General features: G+C 38.6%; 1 protein-coding gene across 9 annotated transcripts; it reads right to left on the bottom strand.

Annotated features, from left to right (window-relative positions):
- Positions 1-209: 209 nt before the first annotated feature.
- On the bottom strand, positions 210-19,375 carry RWDD1 (RWD domain containing 1). Of its 9 annotated transcripts, XM_070556882.1 has the most exons (10): positions 18,497-18,635; positions 17,129-17,256; positions 11,372-11,521; positions 10,640-10,705; positions 8,256-8,289; positions 8,034-8,164; positions 4,216-4,359; positions 3,385-3,517; positions 2,816-2,878; positions 210-503 (listed from the first exon to the last, which is right to left on the bottom strand). In XM_070556882.1, exons 4-10 carry the CDS (start codon positions 10,646-10,648, stop codon positions 382-384), a joined length of 636 nt encoding a protein of 211 aa, XP_070412983.1. In that variant the 5' UTR covers positions 10,649-10,705; positions 11,372-11,521; positions 17,129-17,256; positions 18,497-18,635; the 3' UTR covers positions 210-381. The 9 variants fall into 9 exon arrangements, with proteins under 9 accessions (XP_070412983.1, XP_070412982.1, XP_070412984.1 ...); XM_070556881.1 differs by lacking the exon at positions 11,372-11,521 and having other exon boundaries at positions 18,497-18,755; XM_070556883.1 differs by lacking the exon at positions 8,256-8,289 and having other exon boundaries at positions 18,497-18,751.
- Positions 19,376-21,048: the final 1,673 nt, after the last annotated feature.

Raw genomic sequence — 21,048 nt, 5'->3', positions numbered from 1 at the left:
TTATATGAATGACAACACTTAGAATCCAAAAGGCACCACTGTCTCCAGCATAGAAATTCTGACTTATTCCAATTCTGCTGTATAGATACTCACAACTGTGCACATCAGCAGCCTATCTTCAAGTCTCAGTGCTATAAGCAGGATCTCTCTCCAACACTAAATGATTTTAAATATGTGACCTTCTTCCCACCAAAAAGAGGAATTGAACATTTTATATTTAAAATTTTAAGGTCAGTTTATTTAGTTCAATGATGAAAGCTATCAGAAGAATATTCTCCTGAAAATTATTTTTTCTTAGAAAAAAAGAAAGGAAAATCCACACCATCTCAGCATAGCCACAGATGCTGTGGCAGTCAAGCCTCTGCAGATGGGGATGGTCCGTTAGTCAGTCAAGTCACTCTCTGGGTCGGCAGGATTGTAGTCTGGATCATCCTCATCATCTTCCAGCTCCAAGTCATCCATTTCCTGGAACAAAGACTCATCTACCTCCACATTGTTTCCAGCTGCAAAAGACAAAAGTTTTCACCCTCAGTCTTACACTCAGGAATAACAGATACAATTCACTGGCAATATGAAACAGAAACTTCTAAATGTGCACGTGAAGTTCAAGATGAAATCCTGAGCTATTACTGCAAATCACAACAACAATGATCTGTATTGGTCAGCAGAGACACACACATTTTAAGAGCAACTTCATGCTTCCAGTTCATAGACTAAAAAATCTAGTTACAAAAAAAGCCTTCCTAGAATGAATTATTTATGATGTAGCATACTACAAGATGAAGACAATGATGATGTCCTGGTTATACAGAGTTGATGAACACTGACCATACTCTTCCAATAGTGGCAGATATGTACATTACAGCTCAACTAAACTTATTCAATTAATAAAGTTGATCTTCACTCTCATCCAGTTCCCCTTGTAACCATTGGTATGCCTTTCCAAGATTCCAATATCTAAGCCCTACAGGAAGCAATACCCAGGCTTTGCATTAAACGTCTTCACTCTTCAATTTGTCTGAAGTACATAAAGGTACAATATTACAGTACTCTTAAATCACCAAAACTTGTTTATTCCTTCCCTCTCAGACTCTAGCCCAGTGACATTCAATTCAACGAGAATGAGTTTTGCTTCATGCCTATGAGCAGCTCAGTAATAAAATACAATTTGCTAACTTCAGGCCAAAGAATAACCGACTCTGTCGGAGAGGTAGTGAAGGCTTCAGAGAGTGGATGACATCTGAAATATCTTCATGATAAATTTGAATCCACCAAGTAGAAAAATTCTAGGTAGATGTATACAAAAAAGGCAGAGAGAAAAGATAAGACCTTGACTACTTCTAACTGGAATACAAGATTCTTGAGGGAAAATATCTGGAGATAACACAGACGAAGGCCAGACTGAAGGACTGTGTAGGTCAACCCTTTACTCTAGGCAGTAGAGAACCATCAAAGGATTTCAAGGAGAACAACGTCATGATTAAACATGGGTTTTAGAAATACCATCTCAGAGGCAGTAACTATAGGATAGTTAAGAGCCCTAGAAGGAAGAAGAGATGGAAGCATGGAGATAATTTAAGAAGCTACCACAAAAGCTATCACATCTTTCACTACAAAAGTACAGGTGAAAAATGATATAGACTTCAAATCAGGAGGAAAGAGTTAAAAAGACATTTCAGAGGCAGAATCAACAGACAGCTTTTGGTAAGTTATTGGATATGAGGAGACATTTGATTCATCAGCTAGGGAAAGGAGTCGGGAATTAGTGAAGATATAGAACTTCTAAAGTGCAAGAGAGGACAGACAAAGCTTTTTGGATCTAGAATTTCTCAACAAAGTAGGTCAAAGACGCTCCTAAAGTGAGAGGGGGATAGATGAGGATAAGGACATCTTTGTTGTTTTTTGGTTTTTTTAAGACTATAAAAATGTTGGAGCAAGAATGTGTTAAGATAGATAGATAGATAGATAGATAGATAGATAGAATGCTGAGAGTCAGTAAGGGCCCAGCTCAGGTTAAGTATGATTTAGCAATGGGCCACATCAACAAGGATTCTTAACCCTCTCCCAGACAGTCCAGGAAACAAAGTGAAAGGCCAGATGGATCTCCAACTGGCAAGATGGGCATGACAGACAGCTAACGAAGTGTGCTACTGGAGGTGTGACAGATGGAGCAGTTTAATAAACACACCTGGCCATAAGCTCCATGAGGGCAGGGAATTTGTCTAGACTGTTCTCTGCTGTATTCTCAGCAGCCAGGACAGTGCTTGGCATATAGTAGGGATTCAATAAATATTAGTGGATGGATGGACGATGGACAGACAGAAGACTGAAAAAGGGTAAGGGTCAGGACAAAAAGGAGAAGGAAGGCGTAAGGGACTCCATGCTCCGAAGACAGCAAGAGTAGTATGAAATGTAAGATTTCTGGTTGGAGAGCATGCCAGGAGTTCCAGATCTGAGGTTTTTATAAAGCTCCGTGACAGACCATGGAATATAATTTCCATAGATTTATGATACTAGAAATTTGAAGAGAACAGGTCACCTGAGTCACAGTGGCCCATTTTACTAGTTGTTAGATGCTAATATGACCATAATTGTTTATCCACTGCTATCCTTTCGTTGCTTAAGTTATCAGGAAACTTTAAAAAATACTATAGTTCAATGTATAAATTAATCAAATATTACTATTTATTATTCAAAATGTTATTTCCTTACAGCCTTGGAAGGAAAATTTTACAATAAGTTATCACTCTGATTTTCAGGGTTTAATATTAAAAACAACACATCATGTACATGTGGAATTCTAGTATTATCTTACCATCCTCCAAGAACTGGATATCTGATGTGTCAAGATTATGATCTGTTTCAAACAGCTGTTTCCCTAAAAGAAATAAATATGTTTAATTCAAACAACATAGTGGTCCTCTATCTTCCCTTACAGCCCTTTAAAAAGTATAATAATCTAAGAAAACCAGTCTGAAAACCTGTTTTTCTGTGAATTTCAATAAATTTATGAACCCAACAAACAGCTAAGAGACATATGAAATGTATTTGCATTAAAATGGAACAAGTGAAAACCTAGTCTGCCTTAGAGTCCTAGAAAAACAATGGGTTTGACCCTACAACTTCTAAGACTTGTGATCTTGAAAATCATGGTAGCTGTATCTTGGGATCTATCCATTGCAATATCGAGATCAAAGATAAGCCATAAAAATTAATTATAATTATGTGTGAAGAAATATCATCATGTAGAGAGAATGTTTTCTCTTTTTGTACTAGATGCCCAAGTATATTATTTTCTTACAGAAATTGTCCAAATGATCCTCTTTCTATATAAGAAGTGATAAAGGAGTTTGCAGGGAACAGGAGTAGGGAGGGGGGTCATACCACTTAATTTATTTTTTCCTGCTTGTTCTTCTTCTTTCATTCGTTTCTTTTTAATTTCCAAGAGTTCTGCATCAAACTTGGCCTTCCAACTTAAGAAATTCTCAATTGTAACAGGAGTGCCATGAAATAATTGCTTAGAAAATAAAGAAGACATATCATCACCAGACAAATGAGACAGTGGTTTAAAAAATAAAGCCTAATGATCTTCTAGATGAATGAATACAGCCACTTATAAGAAAAAGAGAAAAACAATCTTTCAAGTTTTGAAATATTTAATCTGATTTCTGCCTGCAGTGGCTACTCTCATTGGTTTGGGCAATTTATTCTGGAAAAGTCCATTTTTTATTTTTATTACAAACAACAAAGATAATATGCAATGAATGTACCCTCGCTGCTATTCACTGTTAAGAAGAAAGTTGTTACTGTCGGTAGTATGTTTTGAATACACGTCAATTTACAATACTAACATCACAGCTTATCTTTTTTTATTCAATTTCAGAATTTGATATTTTCTTTACATTTAGTAAATATTTAAATCACTCTGGTAAGAGCTTTATAAGTCTAAACTCTATACAATAAGTGAAATAATTTATATTTCTTGATTTTACCTGTATGAGCTTTACTGACTAATTATTAATCATTACTCGTGCTATGTCACCAACTAAATGAGGGATTTCTAAAATTTTACTTAGTAAAACTTTGTTAAAATTTACTTTTATTTATTTTTGTGATTTCCAAAAAAATTACTGAAATTTCCAAAAGCAAAAAACCAAACAACCAAAAAAACCAGATTTAAAGAATAATGAAACAAAACATGGCTCTTAAATATACCTTTTCAGCTTCTTCTGCTTCTTTTTCTTTCTGTTTCTTTTCTTCTTCTCTTCTGGTTTTTATCTGATCTACTATTTCATTTAATTTTTCTTGCACAGCTGTCACTAAAGTAAAAATCATCACCATACCAAGGTTTTCTTCTGCCTATGTAACCAAAAAAAAAAAGTTGCAGTGAGAAACACACTTCTCAGAAAATTTAAAGCTAACCAATGAAAAAGTGTTTTGGCGTAATCACTAAACTCGATACATTACTAATATGATTACTAATTCAGTTACACTGTAAGTTCAGACACTTGGATAAATGATCATTTAAGAATTGAACATTCACATAAATGTCTTAAATGTAAAAATTCATGTAATTTGCTATATCCAACATAAAATAGATATTTCAGTAAATTCTGTTTAACAATCATAAAGGAAGGTAGAACTCAGAAAACCTTTTCCAACAGTTCCTAGTAACAGTAACATCAGTTCTCCAGCATGTTTTTATTATTTCAGTTCTTTTTGGGTATTTTAAGAGCTGTGACAATGAACTGAATTTTGTAGCCAAGGTGATTTATCTTTACTTTTTTTTCTTTCAATTTGGAATGGTTTAAAATCAAATATAAAAGCATCTCCAACTCATGAAAGGGATATAATTCAAAAGATATTTGGAATTTGGTCATTTGAAGGCAGAATAAAATAAAATATCTTGTTTATCCACAGAAACAAGATAGGGTTCCAAGAAAGCAGGCCAAAAAAAAAAAAAAAAAAAAATCCCCAAATACACAAGCCAGAATTTCACTCCTAGAAGAAGAAGACATTTCCAAGCACTCCCTGACAGGGCCGGCCTCAGCAGCACTTAGTGGGTATCATCTCCTGGACCCTCCATGAAGACAAGGCTTCAACCTACCTTCTGTAATCCTTTCCAATGGGGCTTCTCCATTGGTGTCTCCACGCTAACCATCCTAAATCTGACTCTACACAAATCTCTCCCCTGAGTGCCAAACCCATATTAAAACTGTCCACTGGACAGTGACTCAGATGTACCACAGGCATCTCAACACTGAAATCATCATCTTCTCCACAAAACCTATTTCTAAGCTCTCCATCTCAGAGAATCACACCACCATCCACCCAGCCTAAACATTCCCATACCATCATAAGCTCTATCACTGCCTCTTATCTATTCTTATGTAACATTTAAATCCATGTATCGTTCTCTATCAACACTGTTATTATCCTAACCTAGGACACCATCATCTTCAGCCCAGAATATTAGAAGAAACTCCTAAATGATCTTCTTAAAACCTCTGGTCTTGTCACCCCTGACATCAACTTCTCTGACCACTCAATACACACACAAACTGATCTAGTCAATCTCTTGTTTAACATCCCTCAAGAGTTTCCCAAACCAAATGGGAGCAAGGCCATACTTTTTAAAATAGTTTAGAAGACCTTTGGGGAATTAATCTCTTTACTTCCATCATATATTACCACCAACCTCAAATTCTAAGCTAGAGTATTAGTATGACTGGACGCTGGGGAAGGAAATAACGATCTTTTCTCTCTTTCTCACTTCCACGCCCCTTAACAAGCTGGTTCCTCTACCCTGAAACTCTTCTACTCCCTTTATTGCCTGGCAGTCTTCCTTCAGGTCTCAGCTTCCTCTTGGAAGCTTCTCCAATGGCTCAAGTCTATATCCACTCATACAATCCTGCACTTCACCCATCATAGCATTTTTTACACAGAATAATGCTAGTCCATATTCCTCACTGAGTATAAAATCTACAAGAGGGGATGGTGTCTGTCTTGGTCACTTAATGCTTGATACATTTCAATAACAAATCCCAGTAGGATCTCTTTTTAAAAAGTATTCCAACAGAAAAAAAAAAAATTCATATGGAAACTAGACAACGAGAAGTCATATGAAAAGATTTCAATATCACTAGTAATTAAAGAATTACAAATTACGATTGTATACTATTTTCATCTTCTTATCATTTTTTTCTTCCTAAATGAAAATATCTAGTGTTAGCAAATGTGGGCAGACACCTCACTGGCTGTAGTGAGATCATAACTTGGCACGACCATTCTGATGGTCAATTGGGCAGTGTGTATGAAATTCTTAAGTACACATACCCTTTAATCCAGCAATCCTACTTCTAGAAAACACTGGATTAGTATTCTCATTGTTAATTCATTCTTTTTGTTTATTCAAAAATATTTGAGTCTACTATGTGCCAGGTACTAGGGATTCAATGGAGACTCTGCTCTAAGGATTTATAAACAGTGATATATAAGACTGTTCAAAGAATTACATATTAAATCAGGCAAAATGAGAAATAATTCTAAATTGTTTCAAAAAGGATATGTATAACTATACATACAGTGAAATTCTATGCAGTTATCAAAAACAATGATTCATATACATGTTTACTAAAATGGAAAGATGCCCACATATATTGTTATGTGAGAAAAAGGATGTGATAAAACATTATGTATAGAATGATCTAACTTGGGGCAAGAGAGGGGGACTATAATAGCATAAGAAAAAAAGTCTGGAACTATATCACACCAAAAGGTTAATAGGCAGTTGTACCTCACTGGTGAGATTAAGAGTAATCTTTATTTTCCTCTTCATGATTTTCTCAGTTTTTCATAACATGAACTTATTATTTTGATAATTGAAAATTAATACAACTATTTTTGGAGAAAAAGTACAAATACTCCCTCAATACATCTGATCTCACGTAAGTATCAGAAAGAAACCAAAACTTCTTTTTTGAAAGGAAGGAGTTTGAGTATAAATAAAATATAAAACACATAGGAAAAAAATCACTCAGATCAAATAATTTATATTAATATATGACTAACTGAATACAGCATACTATCCCAAGTTCTTTGCATGTTTTAAATTGAAGCATGTTAAGCCAAATGATAACAGAATTAAGAGAATTTCATACTGGGTAGCGGAGTGAACGGGGCCCAGGAACAGCATAAATTCATGCTTGATATATCTTCTTTCACTCTTCATTTCATAATAGCTCCAAATATTTTTAAAATATCAGCATTCAGAGGACCAACAGTCCTTGAAATATACAAGTCACATTTACAGTGGAGACATATTTTCCAATTCTTCTAGAAAAAAACAAAACTAGGACTTCTAATTTCAAGATGGTGGAGTAAAGACTTTACTTGCTCTCCCTACTCCCTACTCTGAAGAACCCATGAAACCTTTCTACCCAAGCAAGAGAGCTTTAAATACGTGCCAAGCTCAGACTGTGGATGGCCCATCCCATCACAGAACTAGGCAAGAAGAGCTTTCCAATAGCCATTTTTTCTTCCACACAATCTCCCCTCTAAAATAGCAGCCATTGTTGCTATTTGTAAGCTTAGGGAGAAGGAGAGCTAGGATTAAAAAAAAAATCACCAGTCCTCTTTCCAGATTGTAGGCAACTAGCCTGCAACATGTCAGAGGAGTTGGGAGTTTAAATTTTGTTTAAAGTTGGAATTTTTAACTGCACATGGAACTGGACATTCTGAGAAACAAATCGAAACCATGTTTATAACTTAAAGTACCTATCGGACTTTTATCATCCAAAATGACAGGGCTGACTGAGTTTCAAACAAAGGTCTAGGAACTTGGCTTACTCAAATTTTAAAGGTACAGAGTGAGAAACAAAAAGATGCTTTGTGATATATATATATAAATCATGAATTCTGCTTGTTCAATGCTTCACACATTTAATAGCATTTTCTGACTCCTGAAATTAATGTATAATATTTAAGGCCAGTAAAATAATGCCATTACAAAACATAAAATGTTATTTCCTTACCTGTAATGCTAGTAATTTTAAAATGTCTGAGACATCATTATCTTCTAGATTTTCCTGGGAGAATATTTCATAAAGGGGGGCTTCGTCTGGGTATTTTTCACTGTATGTAAACTTGAGGGTAGTCTGGACAGCTAAAGACACAAGATAAAAGTTTGATATGAATACCTTAAAATGTAAAGTACGGAGAGGTCAACATCTTTGTGGAATCAGTAATTAACTTACAATGTGTCAATGAAAAGTAGCTCAACAGATTTTTCTGCATAGAAAAACAAGATTACTATGAGACCAGATAGATACTCATTAATACAAACAACACATACCACAAAGATAAGTGAAAACAAATCATGGGAATACCTAAAATCACTTCTAACACATTAAAAACACTTACAACTTATTAGTATTTTACCAGATTGCATGTCTGAGAAAGAGGATGGATAAAAGTCACTCTTTCTAAAACCTTCCTTAAGATGAACAAAAGGCACTGAATACAACACATAGACAAAGTACTACCTTAGGCTCATTTTCAGGGTTCTCCCAGAGCCAGTTCCCAGAGCAATTCCGGCTGTAGCCCTGGGGTCTACTTCCATCTGTACAATGCCAGCGGGGCAGTGCCAAGCGGCTGCTAGGTGAAATGGTTTTCAACTGCACAGTTTGAGAGGTTGTCTGAGAAACTTTTAACCTGACTCATCTCTACCTTCTCATTCACTTTTGGCCTGTGCCAAACATTTTCTGTTAAAACTTATAAGTCATAGTAATCTTTTGTTTAGATTTTACCTTATAACTCACATTTTAATTATTAAAACCTCCTGAGTTTGATGATTATAACTCAAATCTAGATTTCTCTCCATGGAAGAAAAAAAACACCTTAAAATATGCTGGTTTGATATTTTGTTTTAATTTTTGTGTTGGATGTCAACAAAAAATTTTGTCTGTTTGTTTTACTACTACCCTCTAATATTCTCTATATACGCTTTTTTTCTTTTTGAGGAAGATTAGCCCTGAGATAACATCTGCCACCAAAGACTAAAGGTGGAAATGAACTTCAGACACTTGGCCTCCAAATCTGCCAAATTTGTTTACTTAATTTTAATGCATTAGTTTTACAGCTATTTTATTTCAATTTTTACATTTGTCTTAGTCTTATAATTATATAATAGCAGTTTTTATCTGATTTTATGTACATACGTATTTAACTAATGATGGAATATCCATCCTAAAGAGAGAGACAAAAACATCCAGATAGGTGTTTACTCAGCCCAATTTATAACAGCAAATGTCCAATAAACCACCTAAACATTCAAAGAAGAAAAATAACAGTCACTCGATGGAATACCACAAACCACTGAAGTATGTGTGCATGTGAAGTCCTGTGATGGACAAAAATCCCCTACCTTTTCTCCATCTGCTGTATGGTTAATGATTCTGTTTCACTTTTTAAAACTAAGCTTACTGTGTCAGAATATATCTCATTGACTTCCTCTCTATTTCTCTACAAGCCATGTTTACATAGTAAATACTGACTAGAAACACACATTTATACTAGATTCTTTTTTTTTTAACTCATACATAGGAAACTATTCTAAGATTTAATTCCCTTAAACACTAACAGTTACAAAAGTGTTAATCACACAAAACAAAATTTTCAAATCTCTTTCTAACTAAAAGGATATGCAGCAGCCTACTTTGTCCTTTCCCTATATCTCACACTGGGGGTATTTTCAGGAATAAGTAGCATATTACAATGCAATCAAGGTTTGACTTTAATGCTTAAATGTATTGGATTTTCAAAGATTTACATACGCTCTCAGAAGTTTTCCTCGCATCAATTAAAAGAGAATTTCTTTCTTTTTTCATTGAGGTAACACTGGTTTATAACATTATATAAATGTCACCTGTACATCATATTTTGATTTGTGTGAAGATTACATCATGTTCACCACTCAAAGACTAATTACAATCCATCCCCGTAGACATGTGCTTAATCACCCCTTTCGTCCTCCTCCCTCCCTCATTGCCCTTTGGTAACCACCAATCCAATCTTTGTCTCTCTGTGATTGTTTGTCCTTGTTTTTATCTTCTACCTATGAGTGAGATCATACACTATTTGACTTTCTCCCTCTGACCTATTTCGCTTAGCATAATACCCTCAAGGTCCATCCATGTTGTCACAAATGGCCAGATTTCATCCCTTTTTATGGCTGAATAGTATTCCATTGTGTATATATACCACATCTTCTTTATCCATTCGTCCTTTGATGGGCATCTAGGTTGCTTCCAAGTCTTGGCTACTGTGAATAATGCTGCAATGAATGTAGGGGTGCATACATCTCTACACATTTGTGTTTTCATGTTCTTTGGATAAATGCCGAGCAGTGGAATAGCTGGATCATATGGTAGATCCATTATTAATTTTTTGAGGAATCTCCATACTGTTTTCCATAGTGGCTGCACCAGTTTACACTCCCACCAGCACTATGTGAGTATGTCTAGTATACTAGATTTTTAACAGCACCTTAGCACCTCCATATCTGCAATGCCTAGCACAGTGAGTAAAATTCCTAAGAGAGAAGCTTAGAAAAACTACAGGCACTTTTGCCCAGACTTACTTTCATCATTTTCTCCAGCCTCAGAGGTCACAGTAATGGTAAAGCTGGGTGGATTTTCTGATAATACTGCAAGAAAATATCCACAGAGGTTAAGTTATTAAGATGCTTCCTAAGGCAGATGCTTTTCCTTATTAGCAAAATACCACTATTCAGTCCCAGAAAGTGATCCCTAGACTGTATTTCCATTTTCACAAATACAGACTGAACACAAGATTCAAATGATAAAACGTCCATCAGTTTTCTATTTAATTCTAATGTTGTCCGCAATCTGGAAAGAAATACATATAGCAGATACCCTCTTGGAGTTTTATCAAATCAATTAAAACATTAAGTAATTTACCTTTTAATTCAAAATGTCCACCTATACATGGAAAATTACATCCTAAAAAATTCCCAAATGGAACAGCAAAAAAAAACTTTGACATTTCTCATCAGAAACTACCCAATGATATTCAGTCTCATCACCAATTTTTATACTTAGATATTCCGAAGTATAACTCAATCTCCATGACAAACAAACAGTAAATATTAATTTGTTAGAGTTTGTCTTCTAGCTATCTCTTCCTCCCACATCATCCCTAGAACCGAACCTTATTCTTTCACAAACTATTGACCCTCTATCATCTTTCACGGAATTACAAAATTAGTCATGAATTCAAACATCAAATTGCTTACAATTTGTTACCCCAGACACACAAATCAACAGTTATATAAATAGAAAGCATCATATACCTTCTTACAGCCTGACGTCTACCGGATGCTAGATACCTGCTTACTGTCTATTCTTCCACAAGAATGCCATGAAACTTTGTGAGAGCGCCTAGACTGGGGCCTGGCAGCATCTCGAAACTCAACAAATTCTGGCTCGATGAAAGAACTAAACTAATGGAATGAAAGAAGAAAAATGAAAACAAAGAAAAGTTGTATTCAGAACCATCAGAAAAGTAAACAAATAAACAAAACCATTTGAGCCACCTGTGACTGCTACCGAACACAAGAAAAGCTGGTGCCGCACTCCGGCCAGGGAGGCAGCGGCTCCTGGGAGGCTCGCAGCAGCTTAGCAGCCTCTTTCTGAAATGAAACAGCAAGGGGATCTCTGAAGGAGTCACCACGGAGACTACTCAGCTTCCGCCTACTCAAGAACTTCTGAGGCCTTCATCAAATATTCATTATCAATAAAATTTTCGAGACACATGCCTTCATTTTAACTGATGCCTGAAAGCACGTGAAGCAATGATGAATATCTATGATTACTAGGAAGGGGTTTGTCAGGAGGATAAGAGTCACTGGACACTGGATTCATATTTTAACAGGCCTCAGGAAGTCCAGTCCATGCTGAAAACGTCCCTGAAAGGTAATTATAATAAAGCTTTTGTAATATGATTGGCCTTATCTTTTTTTAAAGAAATGTGTATAAAATATATGTGATGTATTTCGTTCCTATTTCATGACCAACTTTAGCATTTACATGTCACGAAATGTAAACACTGCAACTATAGAAATAAAGGTTCAACCTAATGACATTCCAACTTATGACCATTTTCTAGGACTCCGTGAGGCTGTAAGTTAGGGGTCGTCAATACTTAATAACAACAGCTTACATTTATTGAGCATTACTTTATGCCTGTGTTGTGCTACGCATTTACATGAAGGTCCTTTAATTTTCACACCAAGACCACGATTTTATACTATTACCATATTTTACCCAATTTAAGATGCCATCAAGTATGAGATGTACCCTACTTTATGCGCCACTAAGAAAGAAAAAAGAAGCTGCCAATTAAACTATGATAAGTAATTGACTGTAAGACAAATTCATATTTCAGAGATGCTAAAATGTAAAACTATGCCTTAGAATCAATTAAATATAGTACTATCCCAATTTTATAGATATAGAAACTGAGATAAAAGAGCTTTGAAATAATGTGCCCAAGGTTATACAGCTAGTAACTGGAGGAACTGAATAAACTGTATAAAGTTTCTTTCAAAAAGAAAAATTGTGGGGCCAGCCTGGTGGCTCAGCAGTTAAGTTCGCACGTTCTGCTTTGGTGGCCTGGGGTTCGCCGGTTCAGATCCCGGGTGAGGACTTACGCACCACCTGTCAAGCCACGCTGTGGCAGCACCCCTCATATAAAGTAGAGGAAGATAGGCACGGATGTTAGCTCAGGGCCAATCTTCCTGGGCAAAAAGAGGAGGATTAGCAGCAGATGTTGGCTCAGGGTTAATCTTCCTCGAAAAAGAAAAATGAAAAATTGTTTTCCAGTAGAGAAATTCCAGGGAAGTCATTTGAGCTAGGCTGTGAATGAAGGTGTATTGGTAAGGAGAGAGGGAGAAACAGAACGTAGGTGACAGGGACAGGGCAGTAAGGGCATAATGGTGGGAGAGCTTAAGGAATATACAGGGAATCAGAAATTATTCCACTTGGCAGGCGTATGTGTGGGTGAAGAAAACTAGTTGAAAATACAATTAGAAGTTTAGTTGTGGACAGTGAAAGTTTCTTTAGCAGCAGCAGTATGGTGAGAATTTTATTTTTAAACATAGGAAGATAAATCTAGCAAGAATGCATAAAACAGAAGGACACAAACAAGAGCAGAGGCAGGATGAAACTAGACAGCTGCTGAAATCGTCGCAGCAAAGTTAATGAGGTTCTGAACTAGGTTGGCAGCTATGGGAATAGCAGAGAACAGGGAGGAATCTAAGACAGTGATAGATGACGTTCTGAATTTGCAGGCAGAGGATGGTGGTGCCACTAACAAAAACAAGAAATACAAAAGAAAAATCAGATATGATATATTTGAAGGACACACAGTACTTTTGGTTGGAAGTAATGAGCATGCAATCAGACATGGGCAAGTGGAGGTTAAAAACAGGTGGGCTTGAACTGAATTTGGGATCATCCACAGAGAGGTGAGAGCTAAAGTCATTAGAGTAAATGAGATCACCAGAGAGAGAAATAAGGGCCGACACCAGCTCTGAAAGGAATCTTAAGCTTTGGGGAAAAAAAGTAAGAGAAGGAAAAAGTGCCAGAGATTAAAAGAAAAGCAGCAGCCATGAAAGGTAACAACAAACTCAAGAGAAGCCTATATTATTGTGAAGCCACCCCAAGTATCGAGATCCAGGTCTGACGTGGCAGTGTCTAAAGGTGCAGGGTACATGTCTGTGTAGCTATGTGGGGGGTAAATGGGTGATGAACCGTTGGCCCATAAGATCATATCTAAATCTCCAACAAGGCCCTTTGTCATCTGGTCTCTGCTTATTTGTCAGGTCTCATTTCCCATAACTCTCAGTTCTCATTTTATTTTCTAGGAATACCTAGCCACTTGTCTTTTGAAAACATTTTGCTCCCTCACAGAGTCATGCTTCTGCACATACTGTGCCCCTTCCCCTGGTTTCATTCATTTGTTAACTTCTCATCACCCCTCAGTCCTCCAAAACGACTCAGACCCTCCCCTCCCCCTATGCTCTGGCTGTATCCTATACAAACCATGAAAGAATCATCACACTGTGTTGTAAATTACTCATTTGGTGTTTTTTCCCCACAGACTGAGCTTCTAACGATGCATACAGTAAATATTTGGTAAATGAGGAACTATTTGGTAAAAGAGGACACGGGGATGCTAGCAAGAACACCACTGAACGGCCTGACCTTGGGAGCCAGATAGAATAGGGAGGCAAGATGGACAAGAAAGAAGTTGATAAACTATCAATCTATGAGCAATCATGAGAGGCGTGTTTAGTAAGCATGGGAATGAAAACACTGCAGGGCTGCAAAGTTCAGAGACAGAAAGAAGAATGTCATAGACCAAAATTTTAAAGATGGCATTCCCAAGATATAGCTAGGCCCCATGCACTTGAAGGAAATGGAAATCAAAACTGTTGATAAAGAAGAGTCATGTAGCCATATAATTAGAAGAATCAGCAACTAAGCTGGCAAATTTCTATGAAAGAGTATCTTATATTTGTTTAACAGTTCTAAAGTATTTACACTTACATTATTCCTCAAACAGACATGGAAATTGAGGCTTGGAAAGTTTATATGATTTCTCCAAGGTCACATAGCTAACACCCACCACACCAGGCTGCCATTACAGAGAAAAAACTATGAACCAGGTACAAGAAAAAAAAAGATATCAGAGAACACTGCTAATATCCCCCAATGTCCACTCCTCCCTTCTTCCAGTTATACCAGTTTCAACTGAGCATACTGACCACCCAGAATGAAGACTACATTTCCCAGCGTCCCTTCTAACTAGGTCTCTCCCAGTGACTAAGTTCCATCTGATGAGATGGAAGCAAATAAGTCCTTTCACAGTTTCCAGGAAATTTCCTGAAGAAACAGCTATCTTTCACTTCTTTTTTTCCTTCATTCCTTTATCTACCCTACCACTTGGAAAAGGAATACCACCCACTTGACCATGAGGGTGAGACGACCTCTTAGGAATGACAGAGAACTAAAAAAAAGCCTAGGTCCCTGAGGAATTCTTGAACTAGAGCTACACAACTATCTTTTATGTGCAAGAGTAATAAACTTTTATCTTTTTAAAACCACTGTTATTCGGGGGTTTCTGTCATAGCTGAACGTAATCCAAAAAAAAAGAAAAACTATGGAAAGGGAGATAACATTGCAAAGCTTGGAGAAGACTGAAAACTACGGATGGAAAAGTTACTTAACTGGATTTGCAAAGATGAACAATTCCTGAGTTGTGATGAAGGAATAATGCCACTGCAAAGCATTACTGTGAGCTGGGGTAAGCAGAGGAAAGAGAAGCCTTCAGTAAAGACACCAGATTTCCAACATTGTGAGTGGATCAAAATACTTTTGAGAAAAAGAGTCAGATTGTTGGGCATAGGAAAGGAACTAGTGGAGGGGCAGAAGTATGAGGTGATATAGGGGCGGATGATGGTAAACTGGACAGAATTAAGGAGTTTGTCAAGAAGAGAGATAATGGAGGTAGTAGGAGAAAGTTACACTAAAGGGACACATAAATGATATTAAGGTTTTCACAAAGAACCAGACAGCTCACATTAAAATAAGTCCCTCTGGTTCTTAGGGAGTGTCTGTCTTAGAAAAGCTCCTTTCACAAGATGACTTCTGCCCCATCTCTAAGATGCAATTCTAACTGTTAAATGCTCATGGCTGCTACTTAGAGGTACTGACGCAAGCACATACAGGATTACGGACACCTCTGTATAAGACCAAACAGAACTAAGAACTTAACTTTTGGTTAGCCTGAAGCCAACCAATTTGTTCCAAAAAGAGCGCACACAGTCAGAGATTTGGATACAGAAATGCAAATAACCAAATTCTACTACTTAGCAGGACCTCGTTAAGTGAAGCACTACGGAAGGAGAACGCGGTATCAGAAGAGTCTGCTTATATTTCGGAAGACTACTTGTTAGGAGGATTGGATCAGTGTGCTATCAAGCTACAGAATAGGCAAAAAAGAAGAAACAAATTATGATTTGTTATAATTCACAAGAAATGCAACAGTGGACCAAAAGTTCTCTGCAGATAGTCAAGCAATCAATTCTGAAGTTAGACTAAGTCTATGCGGCTAGGAGAATGGGCTGGCTGGATGGTGCCTCTTCAGCATCCACAAGGGGGGTCGTGATGTGTTGAACACAGGCTTCTCCGTCAAGCACTTGACCATCTATTAAAAAAAAGTATATCCACCTCCTCCATCAACAGCATTGAGTATTTACTAAATCTAATATTAAATGTGATTCAAAGTCAAGTTGGAAAACTACCAATTAGTGTTCCTCCACAAAGTGACACAAACAAGCTCTTTCTTAAACCTAGCACAAAAATATGAAGTATGAAATCATCAACACAAAAGAAGGCTACAAAACAGTAAACTCTGCAAATCCTCAAGATTTCAAAAGATCAAACACAGAAACATTTTATTCCAAAGTCCTCTGCCTTTTCCCTGAGAGGTTTCATAAAGAACATGATCATGAGTAAGGCAAAGTTCCTGAAGAACAATAAATCAAGACATCTCATTTTAATATATTTATTGCAAAGCACATAGGAATGGTGATAGGAATTAGACACAGTTGGGCTCAGCTGATAGTGCTGAATACTTGAATGCATCAAAGATTCATAAATTATCTTTATTACCCTGGCTCAGAATCCTCAAGCCCTTTTGCATCTGACAAGAATTTCACATAGTGACTTACATCAGAGCCTAGCACGATTTGAAAGAACCACACAATTGTTTGAGGGTTAAAAAAATGTATCACTTTTATAAAGGCTTATATGCACAGTACTTAATGACGGATACTTTATGTCCAAAGAAATGAAAAGAATAACACATCTTATGCTTTCTTAACTCCGCCTACACAGTGTTCATGCCTGTTACATTTGTAATGTACTAGAAATGACCAAACGTCATAAGAATATAACCAAAAACTGACCCTATATTTTATTTTATTTAGATATTGACATACAAACAAGGATAGAGAAGGGAGCCAGACTCCATACACACTCACCCAGTTAACGACACTCTCAAACCCCTCTTCACTCATCCCCTTAACATCCTCACAGCACAGCCGTACTGCTGGTGAGAGAGAACATGAACAGGACTGGAGCTATACAGGGATAGCTGAGAGACATCTGCCTGTTGGCAAAGCAGAACAAAATTTGCTACCATTGCAAGCAGTGATCAAAAGGTGGAGCTAAGAAAACTAAGCTGAACCATGAAAGGGAGAGAGATTGGAGTTTGCAAGTTAAAATAACCTTCCTTACACTCTGAATTCTAACAATCAATGATGAACACTACTCAAAGTAAGGGATGGGGAATGTAAACCCCACAAATCTACGCGCTCAGAGGCTCTATTTGATCACTTCTCAAAAACTGAGTGTAATGTGAGAGAAGCCATACCGATATGGTTATCTTGCAGCATTTTCAGAATCATCAGAAGCACAGCTTAATATAGAATTCTCTTCCTTTAAAATATACCTAACGAACTTCTCAAAAATATTTTATATTAGCCCAACCTACCAAGTAATCTTCTGCTCCCCCTCATCCCAGCAGGAGCTAGGTCTCAAGTCCCACATGTCTGGAAGGTAAAGGAACAGGAAAGAGGTCCAGACTTAACTCTTGGAATCCGGCTACTACCTTGCTGGTCCACTCAGAGCAAGCCACTCACCCTTCCTGAGCCTCCATTACCTTGCTTGGGAGCAAGGGGAGGCTAGAATAGATGATGTCTAATATCCCTTCTAATTTAAGAACCTGCGAATGTCCAAGGGAACTGAAATTTGGGCCACACCGTTTATTGGGCATTCTGCAGAATGCCAGAATATAAAAAACAAAGAAGGAAAACGGAAAAAAACGCGACAAACTTCAGGGACAATACTCCTCTCAAAACTGACTCTGGGGTACTTTGAGAACAGCACTCTGAATCCCACAAACTTTAAAACGTCATCGTACGAAAATCAGCTTCTATCTGAATAAAGGTAAAAATGTGAAAACTGACACCTTTGCGACTCTGGAAAGACTACTCTCACTCGGAGTATCTGTTTTCGTGTATTTCACTAAACCTCGGGTTGCTGTAAGTGACACAGAAACCAAAGTGCCCCCGACTGAATTCTAGGCCTGACACTCTCCAGGGACCTCGCCAGCCTCGACCAGACTTTAGGAGGTTAGAGAACAGAGGAGAAGGGGAAACAGCCTCGGACTTACAGGTAAGTGCCTCACCATTTGGGAGAAGAACTGGAGGAGAAAGTGGAGGGCAAGGTGGCCACGCGGCCTTGCTGTCCCCTTCTCCATCCCAGCCCGGAATGCCGAGAGCCGAGGCGGCTCCGGCCGATCCCACTCCACCCCAGGGTAGCTGCGGGCCTGCGGCCGCAGAAGTCACCTGTGAAGGAGTCAGGGTAGATGGACTCCAGAGCCTCCAGCTCGTTGCGCTGCTCCTCACCGTAATCTGTCATCGTGACCCTCGCCGCTGCCCATGGATCACGCAGACACCCCGCGGCGTGCTGCAGCCGGGACCGCGGCCGCGCCTGGAGAGCGGGCAGCGGCGGGGCGGGCGCAGGCGCAGAGTCACCGGCTGCGAGGCCCGGGGCCCAAAGCCAGGCCGGGCCTGCTGAGCAATCACCCCTCGCCGGCCTCCGCCTGCTCCCTAGTTCCGCGTTCGACTCGTTGGGCCTGGCCGAGGGGCACTGAGTAGCCGCCTGTCCCACGCCCGCTCGGGATTTGCTGGGATAGTGACAGAGTCCTGTCTGGCATTCGCCACGGACACCTAGAGCCGGTTCTAGGGCTTTGCAGGGCCTGAGAAGCCCCTCAGCGCGGCATCCACGCTCGATGTGTCTGGGCTGAAGACCTGCCTCGCGTGCCGGGGCGGGACGGTGTAGCTGGTGGCCGGACGCGGGGGGCGTCGGCGAACTTCGTCGTTTCCGGTTTCCGACCTTGTGGTCCCGGCTGTGAGGACAGACGGTCGTGTTAGTGTCGGCTGATGGTGGGCTCCAGGTGATTTCTACACCTCGAATCTCCACGTTCCTTGGCGTCCCGCGGGAGTTGGACGGGGGTCCGAGACCAGCGTGGAGTCCAGTGGGCAGAGGAGCAGAAGCTCTGCTCGTTCGTCAGCGGGTCCGAAGGGTCGGCCAACTGCTGAATAGCCAGTCGGAGTGCATCCCGGGGAGAAATCGACTGGAAGTGCGGAGATGGGGCTTCTCGATTCAGCTCTCTAGGCTTCACTTTTGAATTTGTACAGTGAACGCGGCTGGGACGTAGATCTAAAGGTGGCTGTGACTGCGTGTTTCTGTGAATTGATGAAGGGGATGTAGGTTTCAGTAACAGTTTTGATAATCGTTGTAAAAGTATCAGTACTCCGAAAAATGTTCAGAACGGTTGATTTGGGAGAATAAAACTAAGGCAGTAATACTTGAAATATGTACATCTGTCATCTCCAAGTTCATGGCAGCAGTTAAAAAAGAAAATTTTCGAGGAACCATAATAGCAAAAGCTAAGAAAATGGCTAGATAAGCATGGCAACTTTTATAAGAATACTAAAGAACTATCTATGTTTATAATAAAAGAACATGGTTGAGTTAAATCAAAAACAAATCGTCAAAAATGTAAGAAGATACCTCAACATATTAAAAAATTTTCACAGTTTTCGTATTTTCCTTTGTTTTCTGTATTAAAGCTGGTTTCACTTGTGTAGTGAAGGAAACAGTGTTTAAATAAGAAGCTGCCTAGTGGCAAAGGCTCTGAAATTTTCTCTTGTTAAAATTGATGATGTCCTGTGGACTGGAACGCATCTTGACTTTTTTATTGGGAAGTATTGCTTACTGAGAGCAGAGGAGTACATTAAAATAAACATATTCGGGTACACTTTCCTACTGACTCCAGGTCTTAAGTATTAAAAGTTGCTTTGGGGCATTCTTTTAAACTTTCAGGAAAAAAGTGGCTGCTCTCCTGACGATAGAATCAAAATACATGAAGTAGATTTGGAAATATAAGGTGCTTATTTTTCTGGGTATCCTCAGTTCAAATAAATCAGTGATTTGTTATCGGGGAGGCCACAAAGCTTCTGAGCAGAGGGAACAGCCAGTGCAAAGGTCCAAAGAATGAGAGCCCACTTGGTATTTTGGAAGCCACTGTGGCCAGGGCACAGTGAACTGGTTGCCGGGTGGAGGGGAGTTTGCAGTTCATGTAGGATCGCTGGACGGTTTAGATGGAAGAGTGACAATCTGACGCTATTACATTAGGAAGACCACTCTGGCAACTGAGTAAATATATGTAAGGGGGACAAATTATGAAAGTATGGAGACCAGTTAGGAGGCTATGGCAGTAATCTAAGCAAAAGACAATGATGATGACCAGAGCTGTAGGAGTGAAAGTAATGAGGCAGTGATCAAATTCTGGATATACTTTGAAGGTAGGGCTGTCAGGATTTGGTGTCCATTGTAAGAGAGGAGTCAAGGATGATTTGGGGCTAGAACAACTGGAATGATGAAGCTCTTGAACAAAATGACAGGTAAGGAAGGCAATGAGTTTGGCAAGAAAGTTGGTAAATCCTCTGAAGCACGTATGTTTTCTGTTGCTGTTCTCTGCTCATCTTTATTGCTAAAGAAAAATGTCCCTAAGAGATTCATCTTGTTTGTATTCATCTAAGTTTCTTCTGCAGGTAATGCAAACTCACGGTTGCTATTTCCCAATACTGTCACTCTTTAAAAATTGTTTTGATGTTTATTTTTACTTTTCTGTGCCTTGTGAGTTTTCTGGCAATCTCACTAGTCTCAGAAGTGAGGAATTGAGAATTATCTATTTAAAGGTTAATCTTAGTTCTCAAACAGTTCTTGGGGCTAATGTTTGTTTTGTCAGGTGTCTCAAAGGCTTGTCACCAGTCACAAATGCAAACAGTCATTTAGAATTCTAATTCTTAGACTCTAAGGAGTCCTCTTG

This window comes from Equus przewalskii, chromosome 9 (genome assembly GCF_037783145.1).
Source record: "Equus przewalskii isolate Varuska chromosome 9, EquPr2, whole genome shotgun sequence".
Lineage (NCBI taxonomy): Eukaryota > Metazoa > Chordata > Mammalia > Perissodactyla > Equidae > Equus > Equus przewalskii.
Note: the sequence above shows the minus strand (reverse complement) of the source record. Positions and strands in the feature narration are given on the sequence as shown.